This window comes from Delphinapterus leucas, chromosome 6 (genome assembly GCF_059928025.1).
Source record: "Delphinapterus leucas isolate spDelLeu-1000000601 "Yukka" chromosome 6, BTC_Dleu_Yukka2, whole genome shotgun sequence".
Lineage (NCBI taxonomy): Eukaryota > Metazoa > Chordata > Mammalia > Artiodactyla > Monodontidae > Delphinapterus > Delphinapterus leucas.
In genome coordinates this window covers 77,762,248-77,778,447 of record NC_143134.1, presented here as the reverse complement: position 1 = coordinate 77,778,447, position 16,200 = coordinate 77,762,248, and the positions used below count along the sequence as shown (strand labels likewise).

The 16,200-nt window shown below is 43.1% G+C and overlaps 1 protein-coding gene across 2 annotated transcripts in view; it reads right to left on the bottom strand.

Moving 5' to 3' along the window:
• GDA (guanine deaminase) overlaps window positions 1–11,889 on the bottom strand; it is a 131,454-nt gene extending 119,565 nt beyond the window's left edge. Inside the window, exons 1-3 of one of the 2 annotated variants that reach the window (XM_089913308.1) lie at window positions 11,701–11,889; window positions 8,739–8,851; window positions 3,964–3,970 (exon numbers count right to left, since the gene is read on the bottom strand). In XM_089913308.1, the coding sequence (XP_089769434.1) occupies window positions 3,964–3,970; window positions 8,739–8,851; window positions 11,701–11,823 (243 nt within the window). In that variant the 5' untranslated portion in view covers window positions 11,824–11,889. The remainder of the gene's footprint in view (window positions 1–3,963; window positions 3,971–8,738; window positions 8,852–11,700) is intronic. The other variant, XM_089913309.1, reaches the window with a different exon arrangement.
• Between the last annotated feature and the right edge of the window lie 4,311 nt (window positions 11,890–16,200).

Here is a 16,200-nt window from a genome sequence, read left to right as displayed (position 1 = left end):
AGGGGAGGGATAGGGAGTGACTGCTTCATGGTTAATGGGTTTCCCTTTGGGGGTGATGAACATATTCTGGAACTAGTTAGTGGTGATGGTTGTACAACATTGTGAATGTGATAAATGACACTGAATTGTACACTTTAAAATGGTGAATTTTATGGAAAATTATAAAACAAAAACTAATAATGCAGAAAGTTATAAAGTGGAACGTGAAAATTCTTCTCCACATCCCCACTTCTCCACTCCTACTCCACAAAACTGTTATTTGGGTGTTTTTTGTTTTTGTTTTTGCGGTACACGGGCCTCTCACTGTTGCGGCCTCTCCTGTTGCGGAGCACAGGATCCGGATGCACAGGCTCAGCGGCCATGGCTCACGGGCCCAGCCGCTCCGCGGCATGTGGGATCTTCCTGGACCGGGGCACGAACCCGTGTCCCCTGCATCGGCAGGCGGACTCTCAACCACTGCGCCACCAGGGAAGCCCTTATTTAGGTTTTTAATTTTAATACTGCCTTCCAGAAATATGTTTTATATGTGTGTATATAAGTGTGTGGGTGAATGGAGAGTGTTGTATGGTCATACACTTTTTTGTCCATTTAAACTATTGGGAAATCTTTGGGTTCTTAAAATTCCTATATCAGTATATGTAAGTCTAGAAGGACTCACTTTAAATTAGAATTACCTTATAATTGTTTAGCCTTCAAAGTTTTTTAACTCACGAATCAATAGCTGGTTGATAAATTGAGGTCAACACAGCTGGGTTTTCAGGTGGAGGTTACTGAGGAAAGTTCATTCTGTCAAAATAATTTTTTAAAACCCAGTAACAGGCTGAGAAGAGAAAAAGCATTGTGACTATAGAAGCAGGTCTCATGGTGATGCCAACCTGAGCAGAACCATGATGAGAAGAGAAGGCATGAAGGGTATTTATTATGAAACAGTTTCAGGTAACAGTGCATGAATAACTAATTCATGAAAAACAAATCACCATTTCACAAGCAAAGGCACCAACTTCAACAGTCAAAAGATTTTGAAAAACAGATCTCAGTTAGAAGTTAATGTTAATCAACTCTACTCCAATATAAGAGAAAAAAAATCTACCTCATATGATTATAGAGTATTAATGTGATAATAGATAAAATATCTAACACAGCATGTAGTATATTGTTTGATGCTTAAAATATATGAGATACTTTAAAAAAGAAAAAAATAAAGTTAATGTAATTTATCCTTTAGAGTCAATAAGTTAGTGTAATAACGTCAATGAAACAATGCTTTCATAAAGGAAAAGGGTGAGGCTTTTTCGAAGGTAGGAAATAACGTCAAAGTAAGATTTGGCGGGAGATGATCAACATTTATTGCTCAATCTTTTTTTTTTTTTTTGTCCACGCCTTGTGGCTGTGGGATCTTAGATCCCCAACGAGGGATTGAACCTGGGCCCTCGGCAGTGAGAGTGCAGAGTGCTAACCACCGGACTGCCAGTAAATTCCCTATTGCTGAGTCTTAAAAAATGTATCATGGGCTTCCCTGGTGGCGCATTGGTTGAGAGTCCGCCTGCCAATGCAGGGGACACGGGTTCGTGCCCCGGTCCGGGAAGAGCCCACATGCCGCGGAGCGGCTAGAACTGTGAGCCATGGCCACTGTGCCTGCGCGTCCGGAGCCTGTGCTCCGCAACAGGAGAGGCCACAGCAGTGAAAGGCCTGCGCACCGCAAAAAAAAAAAAAAAAAAAAAAAAAATGTATCAGAAGAGATGAATCTGTCTTCACCTTTAATCTTAGGGATTAAATTGGTATTTACAATTTAAGTACAAAACGCTATTATAACTTTGCCATTTGACTATCTGAAAACAAAGAGCTACACAGTGGCTTTAGGAGAGAGAAGTCATCCAATGTATAGTAATCAGATGTTTATTTCAGAGTTAGGATTAACACTCTGAGTCTCAGCTTCCTTGTCAATAAAATAAGGAAAAGTTTTGTCACCCAGGGGATCAAGTCAAGGGTCCTTCATCTGTACCTAAACTGTCTCTGTAAAGCAAAAGTGCACCTGTCTTAGGCAAGGAGGCAAAGAAGTGCCCCACTTCTGGTAAACTCTCTACTCCAGGCAAACTTGCAGAAAACCAAAAACTGACTGTATCTTCTAGCTGTTTTTACATAATTAGAACAAGAGGGCTTAACCACAAGAAACTGGCATAAGCTAGCCGACTTAAAAATTGGGACAAAGGTCTCTCTACAGCTCATTACCATCTCATTGTAATAAGATCTCTTCCCACCTGCGCCATACTGGTTAAACCCACTTCTGACCCAGACACTGAAGGACCATACAAGGGCTGAAAATAGGTATGAGCTGCATTCTGGAAAGTCACCACCCCTTTCCACAAGTCAGGATAATAAAAGATCCCCGTGCCCCCTAGCCTCCTTCACCTTTTTCTATAGGAATTTTGCCTTGCCTGTAATGGGGAAAAGGTGATTTTAGAGCATGAGCTCCTCCTTCTCCGTTCTTTGGCCAATGAATAAAGTTTCTGTTTGCTGCTAAAAGGGTAATTTCACCTTGTTGATGTGAACAATAACCAGGTAGGGAAAGAACCTAATCAGGAATCGGTAAGAGTTTCACCTCATAAAGTAGTCAGGAGAATTATGCTTTGCAAAGCACTGAGTACAGAACCTAGCACATAACAAGTGTCTAATAAATGTTCAATATTATCGTAGTTGTTAACGTGAGCAATAGCGCCATCCATGTACCTCCTGTCTACGAGCTTATAACCCAGTGTCATGGGCTAGAAACCCAATGCAATGTAAGAATGACTTACACACAAAATTTATTTCCTTTTTATTCATGTTATAGTATTTTAATGCACATCTGCTTAATATAACAAATGTGCTACTTATATTTTTATTGATCAAACTTTTAAAATCAGAATTTAAATATACCATGGAACTCATTTTTAAAACTTACCACTGAGTATTTGAGTGACCCACTGAGAATTTCTCTTGTATTTTGTTTTCTTAGTGCCTTGGATGCACCAGGAAAGAATAACACATTGTTCTCCTCCCTAGAGGGGGAAGCTAAATATTAAGACCAGTGTGACCACAGCAGTCTGTATGAGTTGTTCTAGAACAAACAGCACAGGGGTGTGGAGTTGCCACTGAGCTGACCTAGAGGAAAGCCCTTTCCAGCCTGGACAGAACAGCATAGTAATGGCAGACAGATGGCTGGGATTAGCACCCAAGTGTAGCATCGTGTGGTCACAAAGGGCAGCCACGGCCACCATGGAAATGGATTTCTAACCGATGTAAATGGGTTTGAAATTGTTGAATAGTCTCTTGTGAGGCTCCTCAACATCCACAAAGCTGGATTAGCAGTAAAGGTAGGTGGTTCTGCATTTTACTGGCAACACGAAACAAACTGCACTCCAGGCTTATGCCAAATAACTATGAGGCTCCTCCCTCTTGCTGTTCATCATAACCCCATCAAAAGGACCACTCTTAGGAGTACCTGGAAGACATGGGGTCCTGCCACCCCTCTGACATCCTGAAGTCTATCTCTAGGACATTTCAGATCAGCCAAGACCTGGGTACCTGGACCACCTCTCACTGTCCCCTCCCCAGAGCTTCAGCCCTACAGAATAGTTTTATGGACCCCCTTCTTCCTGTCACATCTTCAGCTCAAGAGAGGCAATCCTATGAAATGCTACCTTGCACTGTAAAGTTGCTAAGCATAATTATAAGAGACAGTGTCCATCTAGGAGAAATTCCCATCCGAACTCAGCATCAAGAACAGGGGTGTTTCTCTTGAGCAATTGCTTTTAGTACAGATATTGCCAACTAGGTAACATGTGTCCTTTTAATGGCTGGCACCTAGGAAAGTTAGAGGCCAATAACAGTGTAGGTCATTTCGCGATGCATTTTAAATCTAATTCCTAGCTTTGTTTTATGTCAACAACTGACTCTTCTCCCTTAAATGTATAAAAGCATCACCACTTGCCTGTGCCCTCTAGAGCTGCCTTAAATCTTTTCTACAAAAAGGGGGTTGTAAACACATGACCGATTGGATTCTCTTCTTGCAGGTAAGGGAAGTCCACCTGGCCTTTATCCCTAAATAGTTAGATCAATGCCCATTAAGTGAATGGGCATGCCATAGGCCTGCAGGAGATCCTGCCTACCACCTCTGCACCTGTCAGAAGCTCCCAGACAGTCAGCCATGTGTCAGATACACCAACACCTATGCTGCCTCACAGCCACAGCACTGAATCAACCAGACTGCCAAGAAATTCCAGGAATTAACAAACAACTTTACACAACCAGAAGGGTGGCAAACTCCAGTCATGCCCAGCAGTGTTGCTTCAAGGCCTCGAAGAGTAAGTCAAATAGTGCTTTAAAAAAAACTCTCTGGAATTAGAAATGTCTTTTTTTTTAATCATCACACACAAATGTCTTTGTACTACACATCACTTTCAAAACACTTTTCTGATCACCTACTTTGTGTTAAAACAATAAGACAATGTTGAGGAGCCTTAAAGACAACAGAGTGTCAGCACTCCTCATGACAGGAGGCAGCCTGAACTCCTGGAAAGAGCACAAACCTTGGAAATTAGACAGACTTGGGTGTGATTCTTGGTTTTGCCACTTACTCACCATGACTGCAGTCAAGTCAACTAACTAGCTGACCCTCCATTTCCTCATTTGTAGAGTAGGGATAATGAAGAAGAAGATGATGGTGATGTGTTCTCATCTCAGAACTGTTGACGTATAAAGAATCTGGCAGAGTGTCTGACACAAATTATGACTTAATAAACGTTACCTTCTCTCCAGTTCACCTCCCACTTGTCAAAGAACTTCAAATCAGTTCAGTGAGTGGGAACATTCTATAAACCTAAGTATAATCAAAGGCAAAAGTGAAATAATCACTTTAGCGAGAGAAAAATAATAACAATGGCCAGTATTTATTGAGCAATTACTATGTGCCAATGCTTTACACACACTACCTCATCTGCCTTACCTCTTCTTCAGGGTGCTGTTGTCCACATTTTATAAGTGAGGGTACCAAGACTCAAATATGTTAGGAAATGTTTCCAAGTAAGTGGCAGAGCTGGGATTTGAATCCACATAATCTGACTCCAGAAGCCATGCTCTTAACCACCAGGAAAACACTGGTTTGAATATATATGCAAATTTTATGGAAAAACAAAAGGTAATTTATTTCAACTGGGGGATGGTCACCAGAGAAGCTTTTGGGAAGAAGGGGACATCAGAACTGGGCCTTGGAGGAAAAGCAAGATTTCATTTTGACAGAGGTGGAATGGAAAAGGGATTATATAAAGGAGGACTATTCCAGGCTTAGGGAATGTCACCAACAAAGTGGAGGTGCAAAAAGATATGATGTGCCGGGAAACAGTGAGAAGTTGGCATGGATAGATATCCCTCAGCTTGTGGATACCTCATGGTAATCCTACTCCTACTTGCAAGAGAGAAGGATGGAACAGGAGGAAGTATTAGGAAAGCAGGTTAGGGCCAAATGTCATGTCTAAAATATCTTCCTGGGGCATTTGGATCTTAGAGGCAATAGAGAGCCATAGGTAGTTACAAAAGAGAAGATATATGACACTACCCATGCTCCAGGAAAGTAACTGTCAGTAATGTGGAAGAGATATTAGAATGGGGGAAGAGAAAACGGTTAGGAGGTTCCTGTAATACTTCAGGCAAGAGACAATGGAAGGCTGGACAGGGCCAATGACAATGGAAAGGGGTGTGCACAAAGATACCCCAGGGGATAACTGGGGGGACCTGAATACTGATATGGGTGCCTGGAAAGACACTGACATTTTTGGCAAATAAGGATAAGATAGAAACGGAAAAAGGAGAAGGCAGCTAGCAGTCCTTTGAAAAATAACATGATTCTTTGAAAAAGTGGTATAATTGTTAGAGGTGCTTTGAGCTGCAATTGACAGAAGGGTAGATAATAAAGATATTTCATTATCTGGCAAAAGAAGTCAACGGTAGTAGGCAGCTCCAGGGACCATTAACTACTCAATGATGTAATTCACGTATGCATTCAATGATGTTCAAAGAGGGACTAGGTTGGTGCCTCTGAAAACCTCTTAACTTTTTCCTCATAGTCTCAAACAGTGGTGGCAGCAGCTCCACTCCTCGCATGAAAGTATCCAAAAAAGGAAGGACTTCTCTTCCCACGTCTGTGTCTAATTATCAGGGAAAATAATATTTCCCGGAAACCTCTGAGATGACTTCCTGAATGCTGGAATGTCATCGCTGCCCACCCTTAGCTACCAGGAAACTGGAAAAATAAGTATCCAGCAAACAGGATTATGATTACTATGACTGGCTTACACCATGATCTATCCATGAGCCAAGTATACTGCAGGCTATCAAACTCAGAAAGTGTTAATAAGAAAGAAGTGGTTATGGCTAGTGAGTGGGTAACCAACAGGGTCTGCCATGAGCATTTTGAACAAAGCAATCTGCATTCCAGAAAATGGGAATTTACAGGATGATAATGTGATCCTTGGGCATGAAAACGTTTCTGATGAAAGTGAAGCCCTGATTCAGCAGCCTCAGAAGGGATAGCTTATCCCAAATTCCCTCTTCAAAATGATAAGATATTCTGAGGTCTTGAGCTTATAGGAAGATGGGTCTTCACCTGGCCAAGCAGAAGGAAAAGATGACACACAACCACTAAGTTTTGTGATTCAGACTATGATAACTCCTGGTAAAGCAAGATGATGATGCAGTCCCAGGTGAAACACAACTCTTGCTCCTCCCAGAAGTTTTAGAAATTACAGAACATTGATTCATTTCCCTTAACCAGGGCTATTTAACCCTCTTCTGCGTGTTCAAGTCCTATGTGTTCTTTAATGTCCAGTTCAATTTTGGCTTCCTTCATCAAGTTTTTCCTACCACCAACCAATTTGTATCCCACCATACTATTTAATACATTCACAAACATCTTTCTAATCCTATCATCAAATCCAATTAATTTGACCTAAATAGTTACCAATTCTGTCCACCTCTTTCCATCTCCATTGCTGATAATAACTGCTGATGTTTACTGGGCATGCGCTACGCTGCAAGGCATTATTCTATGCACTTTACAATTATTAATTCATTTAGTCTTTTCAATAGCCCAGTGAGGTAGATTATAGTAATCATTTTATACATGAGGAAACTTGGAAATAGAATTGTTAAGTAACTTATTCAAATTCACATAGGTAATAAGGGATAGAAGTACTCTTGAGAGTTCATTTCTTAATTGATACATTACACCGCCTCTCTCTTCTAAGCCACATCCCATTTCACCTAAACTACTGCAACAGGATCCTATCTGATCTCCTTGTCTGCACTTAACTCCTCTCCAATGCATTCTTTACATCCTGAAGCTAAAATGATCTTCAAAAAAAAAAATGCAAAATTTGGTCATGGCACAATCCCTCCCCCAACTCCCTATGCCCTGCCTACCTCTCCAGACTTACATTGTGTTATCCTCTTCTAGAACTTTGGATTCTAACCACCTTGATGTTTTCATTCCTTCCTACCCCAGGGCCTTTGCACAGGCTATTCCCTCTACCTAGAAGGCTCTTCCCTACCTCCCAGATTAGTTCAAGTTCTGACAGGTCATAGCAGATTCTGTTAATCACGAGATGATCAACCTCACTAGAGCAGGGCAGAGTTTGCATATTTCACTCATCAGCGTATCTCCAGCTAGGAGCCCAGTCTTTGGTTCAGGAATCAATCCACTTTTATTACAGGTACAATTCTAAGCTCCCTTGCTAAAAGTGCAAGTTCACTGAGGTCAGGGACTGTGCCTCAGGGAGGTGGGCTACTCTAGTAAAGAGAATATGGGCTTCCATGTCCCACCTATTGTAAACAGAGCTGCAGAGAACATTGGGGTGCATGTGTCTTTTTGAATTATGGTTTTCTCAGGGTATATGCTCAGTAGTGGGATTGCTGGGTCATACGGTAGTTCTATTTTTAGTTTTTTAAGGAACCGCCGCACTCTTCTCCATAGTAGCTGTATCAATTTACATTCCCACCAACAGTGTGAGAGGGTTCCCTTTTCTCCACACCCTCTCCAGCATTTATTGTTTGTAGATTTTTTGATGATGGCCATTCTGAAAAAGGAACAAAATTGGGTCATCTGTAGAGATGTGGATGGACCTACAGTCTGTCACACAGAGTAAAGTAAGTCAGAAAGAGGAAAACAAATATCTTATATTAATGCATATATGTGGACTCTAGAAAAATGGTACAGATGAACCAATTTGCAGGGCAGGAACAGAGATGCAGATGTAGAAAACGGACGTGTGGACACCGGTGGGGAAGGGCGTGGGATGAATTGGGAGATTAGGATTGACATATATACACTACCATGTGTAAAGTAGATAGCTAGTGGGAACTTGCTGTATAGCACAGGGAGCTCAGCTCCATCCTCTGCGGTGACCACAGCAGAATATGACATAGCATTGCAAAGCAACTATACCCAATTAAAGAGAGAGAGAGAGAGAGAGAGAGAGAGTGAGTGAGTGAGTGAGTGAGTGAGAGAGAGAGAGAGACAGAGAGAGACAGAGAATATGGGCTTTGGCCATGTTAATTCAAAATCCATCTCTGGATGCATGATTTTTCAAGTCTCAACTTTCCTAACTTTAAGACGAAATAATCACACTGAAGACTAAAAGAGACACTGAAAATGATGTGCTAGTGAACTGGCAGCAAATGCTGTTTAGATCTTTCTTCCTAGATGCATCTTTGTGCCCCAGAGGGTCGATGGCATGAGCAGTGAGGCTGCACACCAGAGGCCCAGTGACCTCCCCCACCTCCCACATATTTCATCCCAGGCCATGGCTTCCTCCTCTACCTGTTGGCCTGCATGGGTGCCACCATGCGGAAATATGCAAAAATGCTACAGTGAGCAAGAGGTTAAGGATTTGCTAGGCACAGAGGGAAGGAAGGGGACAAAATGAACATGGTATGTGTTGCGTATCCACTAAGTGACAGGCATTTTCATACATTATCTCATTTAATACTTAGCAAAAGTATCTGATTCTACAAGGGAGGAAACTGAGGCTCAGAGAGGTTAAGGTCTCACCCACGGACTTTGAACGTGTAGGTGGTGGAGACCTGACTTGAACTTAGGTCTCCATAGGACTTGCTCCTGCTACCCCAGGGCACTACTTCCAAAACGATTCTCTTCCTTGCTGTTGCTTTCAGCTAAGTGTGCTTAAAAGACCCAAGACATCTTTACCTATCTTTAAAGTCAATTTGACCCTGCTGGAAGAATCAGATAATTTAGTAATATTTGAGCACACAATGTCTCACAATTAATTATCTATCTGCAAATGAATTACACATGCTGGAGTTTTTCTTTCAAAAAGCTACACGCCACTTGAGTAGAAAAACTAACTCTGAATTCAAAATGCCCAATATTGACTAGAGAATTTTTTTTAAATTAACCTAATTTTGAATGAGTTTTAATTAATGAACTAAAAGCAGTTAATCATTACCATTCTCTGGGCCTACATGAAATGAAAGATTAGGTCTAGAAGGGAGAGGGAGGACAGAGGAAATCATGTCCTGTCTCTCTGAGATGCTACCCCAGCCCAGGGCTTGAAACGGAGAACTGAGCACCCAAGACCCCACATAACTGGTTGCATCACACAGCCTATATACTGAGGTTACCCAAAATGTAATCCATCCACTACCTGTGTCCGAATCTCCTGGGACCTTTGTTGGAATGCCACTTCCTAGGACCTACTCCAGGCCTACAGATTCAGATTCTCTGAAGATGACACCCAGGAACTGGCATTTTAACAAACACCCCAGATGTTTCTGATTCATCCCAAGGTTTGAGAACAGCTTTGGGAGCTCAGTAAAAATATAAAGATCAACTGCATATTTATTTACTTCATGGGAATATAATTTTCTGTAAGAACCTTGAAAATTTTTAAATGAATAATATATTTATCCCAGTAACTCTAAAGGTGAGGCAGTCCCATTTTCAAAATGAAAGAAATCAAGTCTTAAAATATATATGACATGTCCACCCTTTACACACAGTCAGGGATCAACTGCCTCGCACTTAGGAGGAGAGCAATAAAACAGTTACCATTTCACTGATTAGGACACTGTACACTGTAAATCTAATCCAGTTGATTAACTCACCTTTGTATCCGATCCCTAGTTCATTTTGTCTTGTGGGGGAATGGCATTTTTCTAAATTTATAACTTCAATATGCTCCTTAGTTATGAACAGACTCCCTGACTCAACTACTAATTTCATGTTCAGGACACTCTTTTATTCTTCTTCTGTACAACCCCCAGAAAAGGTAAATTTTTAGATAAATTACTTCCTTTTCTTCCTCCTCTCCACCGGTTAAAGACAGTCCCCTAGTCAATTCTCTCACCTGCTATCCTACCAATTCAAATTTTGGAAATGAAAATTTAAATTGTAAAAAGAAACCTAATTTTTGAACAGTTCCTTGTGATTAAGCAAATACCTCTAATCTTTCCCTGGTTTAGCAGTCTCTCTTCCTTTGCTTCTTGGGACTTGTCCCAAGCCTAAGGCATCCCTGAAACTTGAGGGTCAAGTACCCAAGGCAACAATTCATCAGTCTCAGGGTTTATTGGAGTCTCCCCGTTTAGGAGAGCTCTGAGAGTTTCATCACCTTGGAAACACAACAGCAGGCTCCCCGAATATACACAGGGAGTATAGATTTTTAAGCACCAAAAGAAAACAGGGTTTAGTTATCCCCAAATGTAAGAGTCACGATTCAAAACTGTCACTGACTCGGAAGCATCTTTAGTCAGGAATAGTATCTTCAAGCTGGCAAGTTCCAAATATGTGTACTTATGCTAACCAAACCGGTAGTTGGGGAAAAGCTCAAAAATAACCCATCTCTATCTTTAATTTTTCTCCTAAAAATGGAATGGCTTTCACTGAAACTGGCCAGGCCACTGCCAATACAGTTACCACTGGTGTGTATGGAACAGTCAAGTTACCTATGTCGTTTGCAGAAATCCTGATTTTGGAAATGTAAGTGTGAAAGATACTCTCATAGAAGACATTTTGAACCTTAAAATGGAACTGCTTGCTTTGATGCAAATGGCTAGGGGATGGGGTTGGGTGGGTAATTTATCTCAGACTATCCTTTCTAGTATTACAAGTTGTCTAGTCTGAATCATTCATGTATTGTTTGCTGAATGATCAGGTGAATGAAATCAGTTCTTTACTTATTCCAATGCACTAAAAGGGCTCAACAACACTGATCAAATGACTCTTCTGTTATTTCTTTCACAATAAATTCAATCAAATTTACGGAGCGCCTAGGTGGTGCCAGGCACTGTGTCAGGCTCCTGAGATACAAAAATGAATGAAGCGCGGTGCTAGTTTATTAATGATCTCTTAAGATTTGGCAGGGCACAGCCTCGCTCCCTGCCACCACAGCCTGCACGGCTGTCGAACCAATCGTGGGTGTGCGTACTCCATGGCTCCCAGCACCTGGGAACACTTTACTCCCAGTCCAGCCCACGAACCCAGTGCCAGGGCTCTCCCGGCGTTCTCCCAAAGCCAAAACGCTCAAGTTCAATTCCAGCGCCGCGGCGCCAGCTCCACACGGAGCTAACTCCGGGCTCCGCGGCTCACGCGGCGAGCTTCCTTCCACCTGTCCGCCCGCCCGTCAGGGTGCGCAAGACCCCGCACCCGCTTACTTTGCCGCTGTCGCTCACACCAAGGAGGTGATCCCGCAGCACCTCCATGGGGCAGGTCCAGGTGGAGTGGACGAACGTCCCTCGGAAGATGTGCGCCAGGGGCGGCATCCGGGCGGCACACATGTCAGCGGTGGAGCGCAGTGCGGAGTCCGCGGCCCAAGGAGGGCGCACCAGGCGAAGGCGCGGCGAGGACTCCCTGCGGCTGCGGGCAGCTGCCGAGCCGGCACCAGCGCCGGCCTCGTCCTGCCCCCGCTTCCCCGCGCGATCGCCTGCCCCCTGCAGACCGCGCCCAGGGGCTGGCTCCCTGCCTCCTCGATGCCAATAGGATTTTTTCTCCCGTGAGTTGGCTCCAGTCTCTCCTCCCCTGCTTTAGTTTTTGATACGTTAACTCTTTGAGTTTCCAAAATCACCGTTCACGCTGCGGTTCTTTTAACCCTTGGCTGTCGTCACCCACCCAGGGGGCGGGAGATGAAGGAAGGAGGTGGAGGATTCAGGATTCCATCCCTGTACCTTTAAGTGGTCATTAAATTCGCTTTTGCCGCGGGCCCCAACTTCCTCCACCTTCCTTTAGTTGGCACGCCCAGAGTTGCATCTATCTGCTTTCTCTGCCCTTTAAACTCTTAGGGCTATTTGTGGCCAAACCCTGGAACTTTTCAACCTGTAGTAACCACAAGGTCTGAACGGGCACGAGTTTAGTGCCAGGGTGACAGGTCTGTTAGGGCTGCCTACTTTACCAACCAGTTTCATTTTCATTTTCCGCGGGCTGAAGAATTTGTCCTAACCTCATGTTCTGAAAGCATGTCTTACAGAATTATGGGGGCCCCACCAGTGGAGGCTAATCTCGACCCCAAAGTTCCTCTCTTCACCTGAGGCCAATGTTTTGGGCCTTGTGTCCACCCACAAACAACTCCAATTCCAGTTTTTCTCATACCTAAAATAAATGAATCTCTTTGATTTACTTCCAGTTGTACAGGGGGAGAAAATTAAGTACTCAAGCCAAGTAGCTAAAAATGGCAGTGTGGCATGGCTTGGTGGAAAGAGTCCTGGATTAGGAATCAAGAGACTATGGTCAATGCAGGTGGGACTCAGCATCCTTATCCTTGTTTGTGAAAATGGAACTGGGACTGGGTGGTTGCTAAAGTTGATTCTAGGTCAGCATTCCTTCCCTACAGTATGTGCACAAAGTACTTTACTAAGTTCCTCCAGGAAGAATAACTGGTTTCCACTCAGGGCCTTTGCGCATGCTGCTCCTTCTGCCCCTAATGCCTCCTGTGGATACTCACATGACTGGCTCTTCTGATCACTGGTTTGCCTCAAGTGTCAGCTCTTCGGAGTAACCTCCCTCCAACACCAAGCTAATAGCACGTCCCCATTCCTGGCAGTTTCTATCGCATTAGACTATTTTGTTTCTGCTATGCATTTATCATATCCATTCTCATTTATTTTATGCTTTTCCATTTATTTCTGCTTCCCTTCCCCCAGTATACACACACACAGAGTAATAGAAGCACCACAAGAACAGGAGTCTTATACCTAGAACAGTGCCTGGTGTTTCATACATATTGAATGAATGAATGAATGAATGGTTCTTCTGGGAGCAGAGCAGTAACCTGAGATAAATATCGATTTTGGCTCCTACATAAAGGATAAGGGTTTCACATTGCCGTGCATGAGCAAGCTTTCTCTGAATTGCTGCTTTTATGACACAGGGGTAGCTTATATAAATGATTCATTCCCTTCTCAGTACCTTCACCTCCCCCTTACCAAGGTGTAGGGTGACCAACTCATGGGGACTTTCCTTGCTGTAACACTGAAAGTCTCACAATGCAGGAAACTCCTCAGTCCCAGGCACACCAAGCTGGTTGATCACCTGCCAAGAACTCAGATTAGGAAGCCCTGAGATTAGGAAGCCCTGAGATTAGGAAGCTGAGAGCTTTGCACTTGCCTCTGGGAGACATCAGCCCTTTCTCCCTGTTGCTTACTTCTGATTATGCAGACCACACTCCCTGCTTGCAGTCGCAAGAGACAGAACACTGAAAACATCCTCTTGATCTAGGCTTGTATATACACAAACCTCAGAAAGAAAAGTGAAGAAAATGTCTGGCTGTCACTGTAAAAGAGGAATCAATTAAGTATTTCTAAAACATATATTGGTTTCCTAACATAAATACAGCTAATATATTTTTTAATGAAAGCCACCTAAATGTCCAACAATTGAGTCTAGTGAATTAGAATCTATTTACTTAGTAGAATATTATGCAGTTATTGAAAACAATACGGGATATATGTAACCTTGTAGGAATTACGTATAATAAAATGTCAATTTTTTGTTTTTTTTTAATGCCATTTATGCTATGGTTAAAATCAGGAAAAGCCTAGGGCATAATGGCTAGAATTTAAAAAGTGTACCAGGGCTTCCCTGGTGGCACGGTGGTTGAGAGTCCGCCTGCCGATGCAGGGGACACGGGTTTGTGCCCCGGTCCGGGAGGATCCCACATGCCGTGGAGCGGCTGGGTCCGTGAGCCATGGCCACTGAGCCTGCGCGTCTGGAGCCTGTGTTCCGCAGCGGGAGAGACCACAACAGTGAGAGGCCCGCGTAACGCAAAAAAAAAAAAAAAAAAAAGTGTACCAAACAATGGCAGTCATTCTGTTGAGGTAGTGGAATTGCTGGGGAATTGTGTTTTGATGTTTATTGACATTGTTTCATGTGGCCTTATGGAATGACTAGTCATTGTGTAGCTTTGAATAAAGCTGATCTTCTTAAACAGAAGATATGGCCATGGGCCTCCAGGTGACATGGCATTAGCACTTCTCAGGTAAGTGTTAGCTCTTCCAAGCAGGGCACAATTTCACTTCCACTCCCAGCCAAGGTGTAGGCGCCTCGCTCAGGATCCAGTACCCTCAGCTCAGCCACACGTCAAGAAATCTTGGCTTCCCAACTATTCTCACCTGTCCTCCACCCTCAGGGATGGAGACTCCTTTAAATTCCCAGTCCTCCTGCAATTTTGACTCCCATCCTGTTATCTCTAGGGAAACGTTCTGGAGGCTACTGAGGTTTGGAGGAAGAAAGGAGTGCAGAGCTTTTATATTTACCTTTGAAACACAGCTCAAGCACACCGCAAGCCAGCCTCTGGTTTAGTGTAATTATTCTGACCAGGGCAAAGTATGTGACAAGTGGTGCTTATTGTGCCTCCAGAGTCTCAAGGAAATACCTGTTCGTATTCATCAGCTCTTTCTGTAGCCCATTTTAAATTCATGCAATATTAGAACTGAAAGAGCCGTAGAGATTATTATTCAACGTGCATTTCACTGCTATTTTCTAGAATCACTGTTCCCTGCCAATAATGACTCCTTTCAACCCTCACCAACTCAGTTTCTCTAAAGGGAATCCAACGGTGGTATGCACTTTTCAGTGCCCTACCCCTACGTATCACTTCCTACCGAAGAAAAGAGACTCTCCTTGTCATGGACGCTTCCTGAAGCCCTGGCTGCTTCTTCAGGCTCTTTTTCCAGTATCCCACATACCATGCATCTGCTTTGCTCACGATCTCTCTGCCTGCAGCGCCCTTATACCACTTTATACTGCGCCTGCCTCATTTTACTGCCCACTCTCCCCTGGCTAAATCCCTCATCTTAATTGTGCACTCCCGCCCACCTCCAGGAAATCTTTACACCTCCTCTCTCTCTCAGGTGTTAAGTGCTCCTCCTGAGTTTGTGGGGTTGCTATAAGTATTCCTTATCAGTCTGTCTCCCTGAGAAGATTGCTGTTTCCTTAAGGACCATGTTTTCTTCCTTCCCTTCTTTCTCTGTACCCCCTTAACACAGCGTCTGACCAGTAGGAGCTGCTCAATAAACATATAAATGCTGGATTTCAAGAGATGACTCTATTGTCTATATTTTAGTGATGAAAAAGAAGAGAATAGCAGGTGTGTGCTAATGGTGAGCAATTCACTGGGACTAGAATTTAAGGAAGAGTTTTATTTCATTTATTTCGTTTTCTAACATTTTACTGTGAAAATTTTCAAACATGCAGAAAAGTTGAAAAGCTTCATTTCTTAAGATCACATTTTTCCCTTCTTCAGATGGAGCCACGTGATCTCAAACTCAACAACAACTGGATGGGACCAGTAGAAACTGAAACTCTAATTGTGTGAAGCAAGGAACAGGACCATAGCATGACCAGTTTTGACATTTTGATCACCTTATCAGTGTAACTATACCTGCAGCTGGTCAATCTCTCCTGCTAGACAGAACCTGACTGTTTAAAAAACTTTCTCTTTTACTATCTCATTTTGAACCTCACAACAACGCTATAAAGTAGGAAGAGGATGTATTTTAACCATTTCAGAGATGGGGAAACTGAGGTTCAGGGCAGTTGGCCTGCCTATCCAATTAGTATAGGATAGACCTGGGTTTTAATTCCAGTTATTCTCACTCGTCTCATCACGGTAGACTGTGAAGAATTTCCATTCAATTTTGCCATGACTCATTTGGTCACCG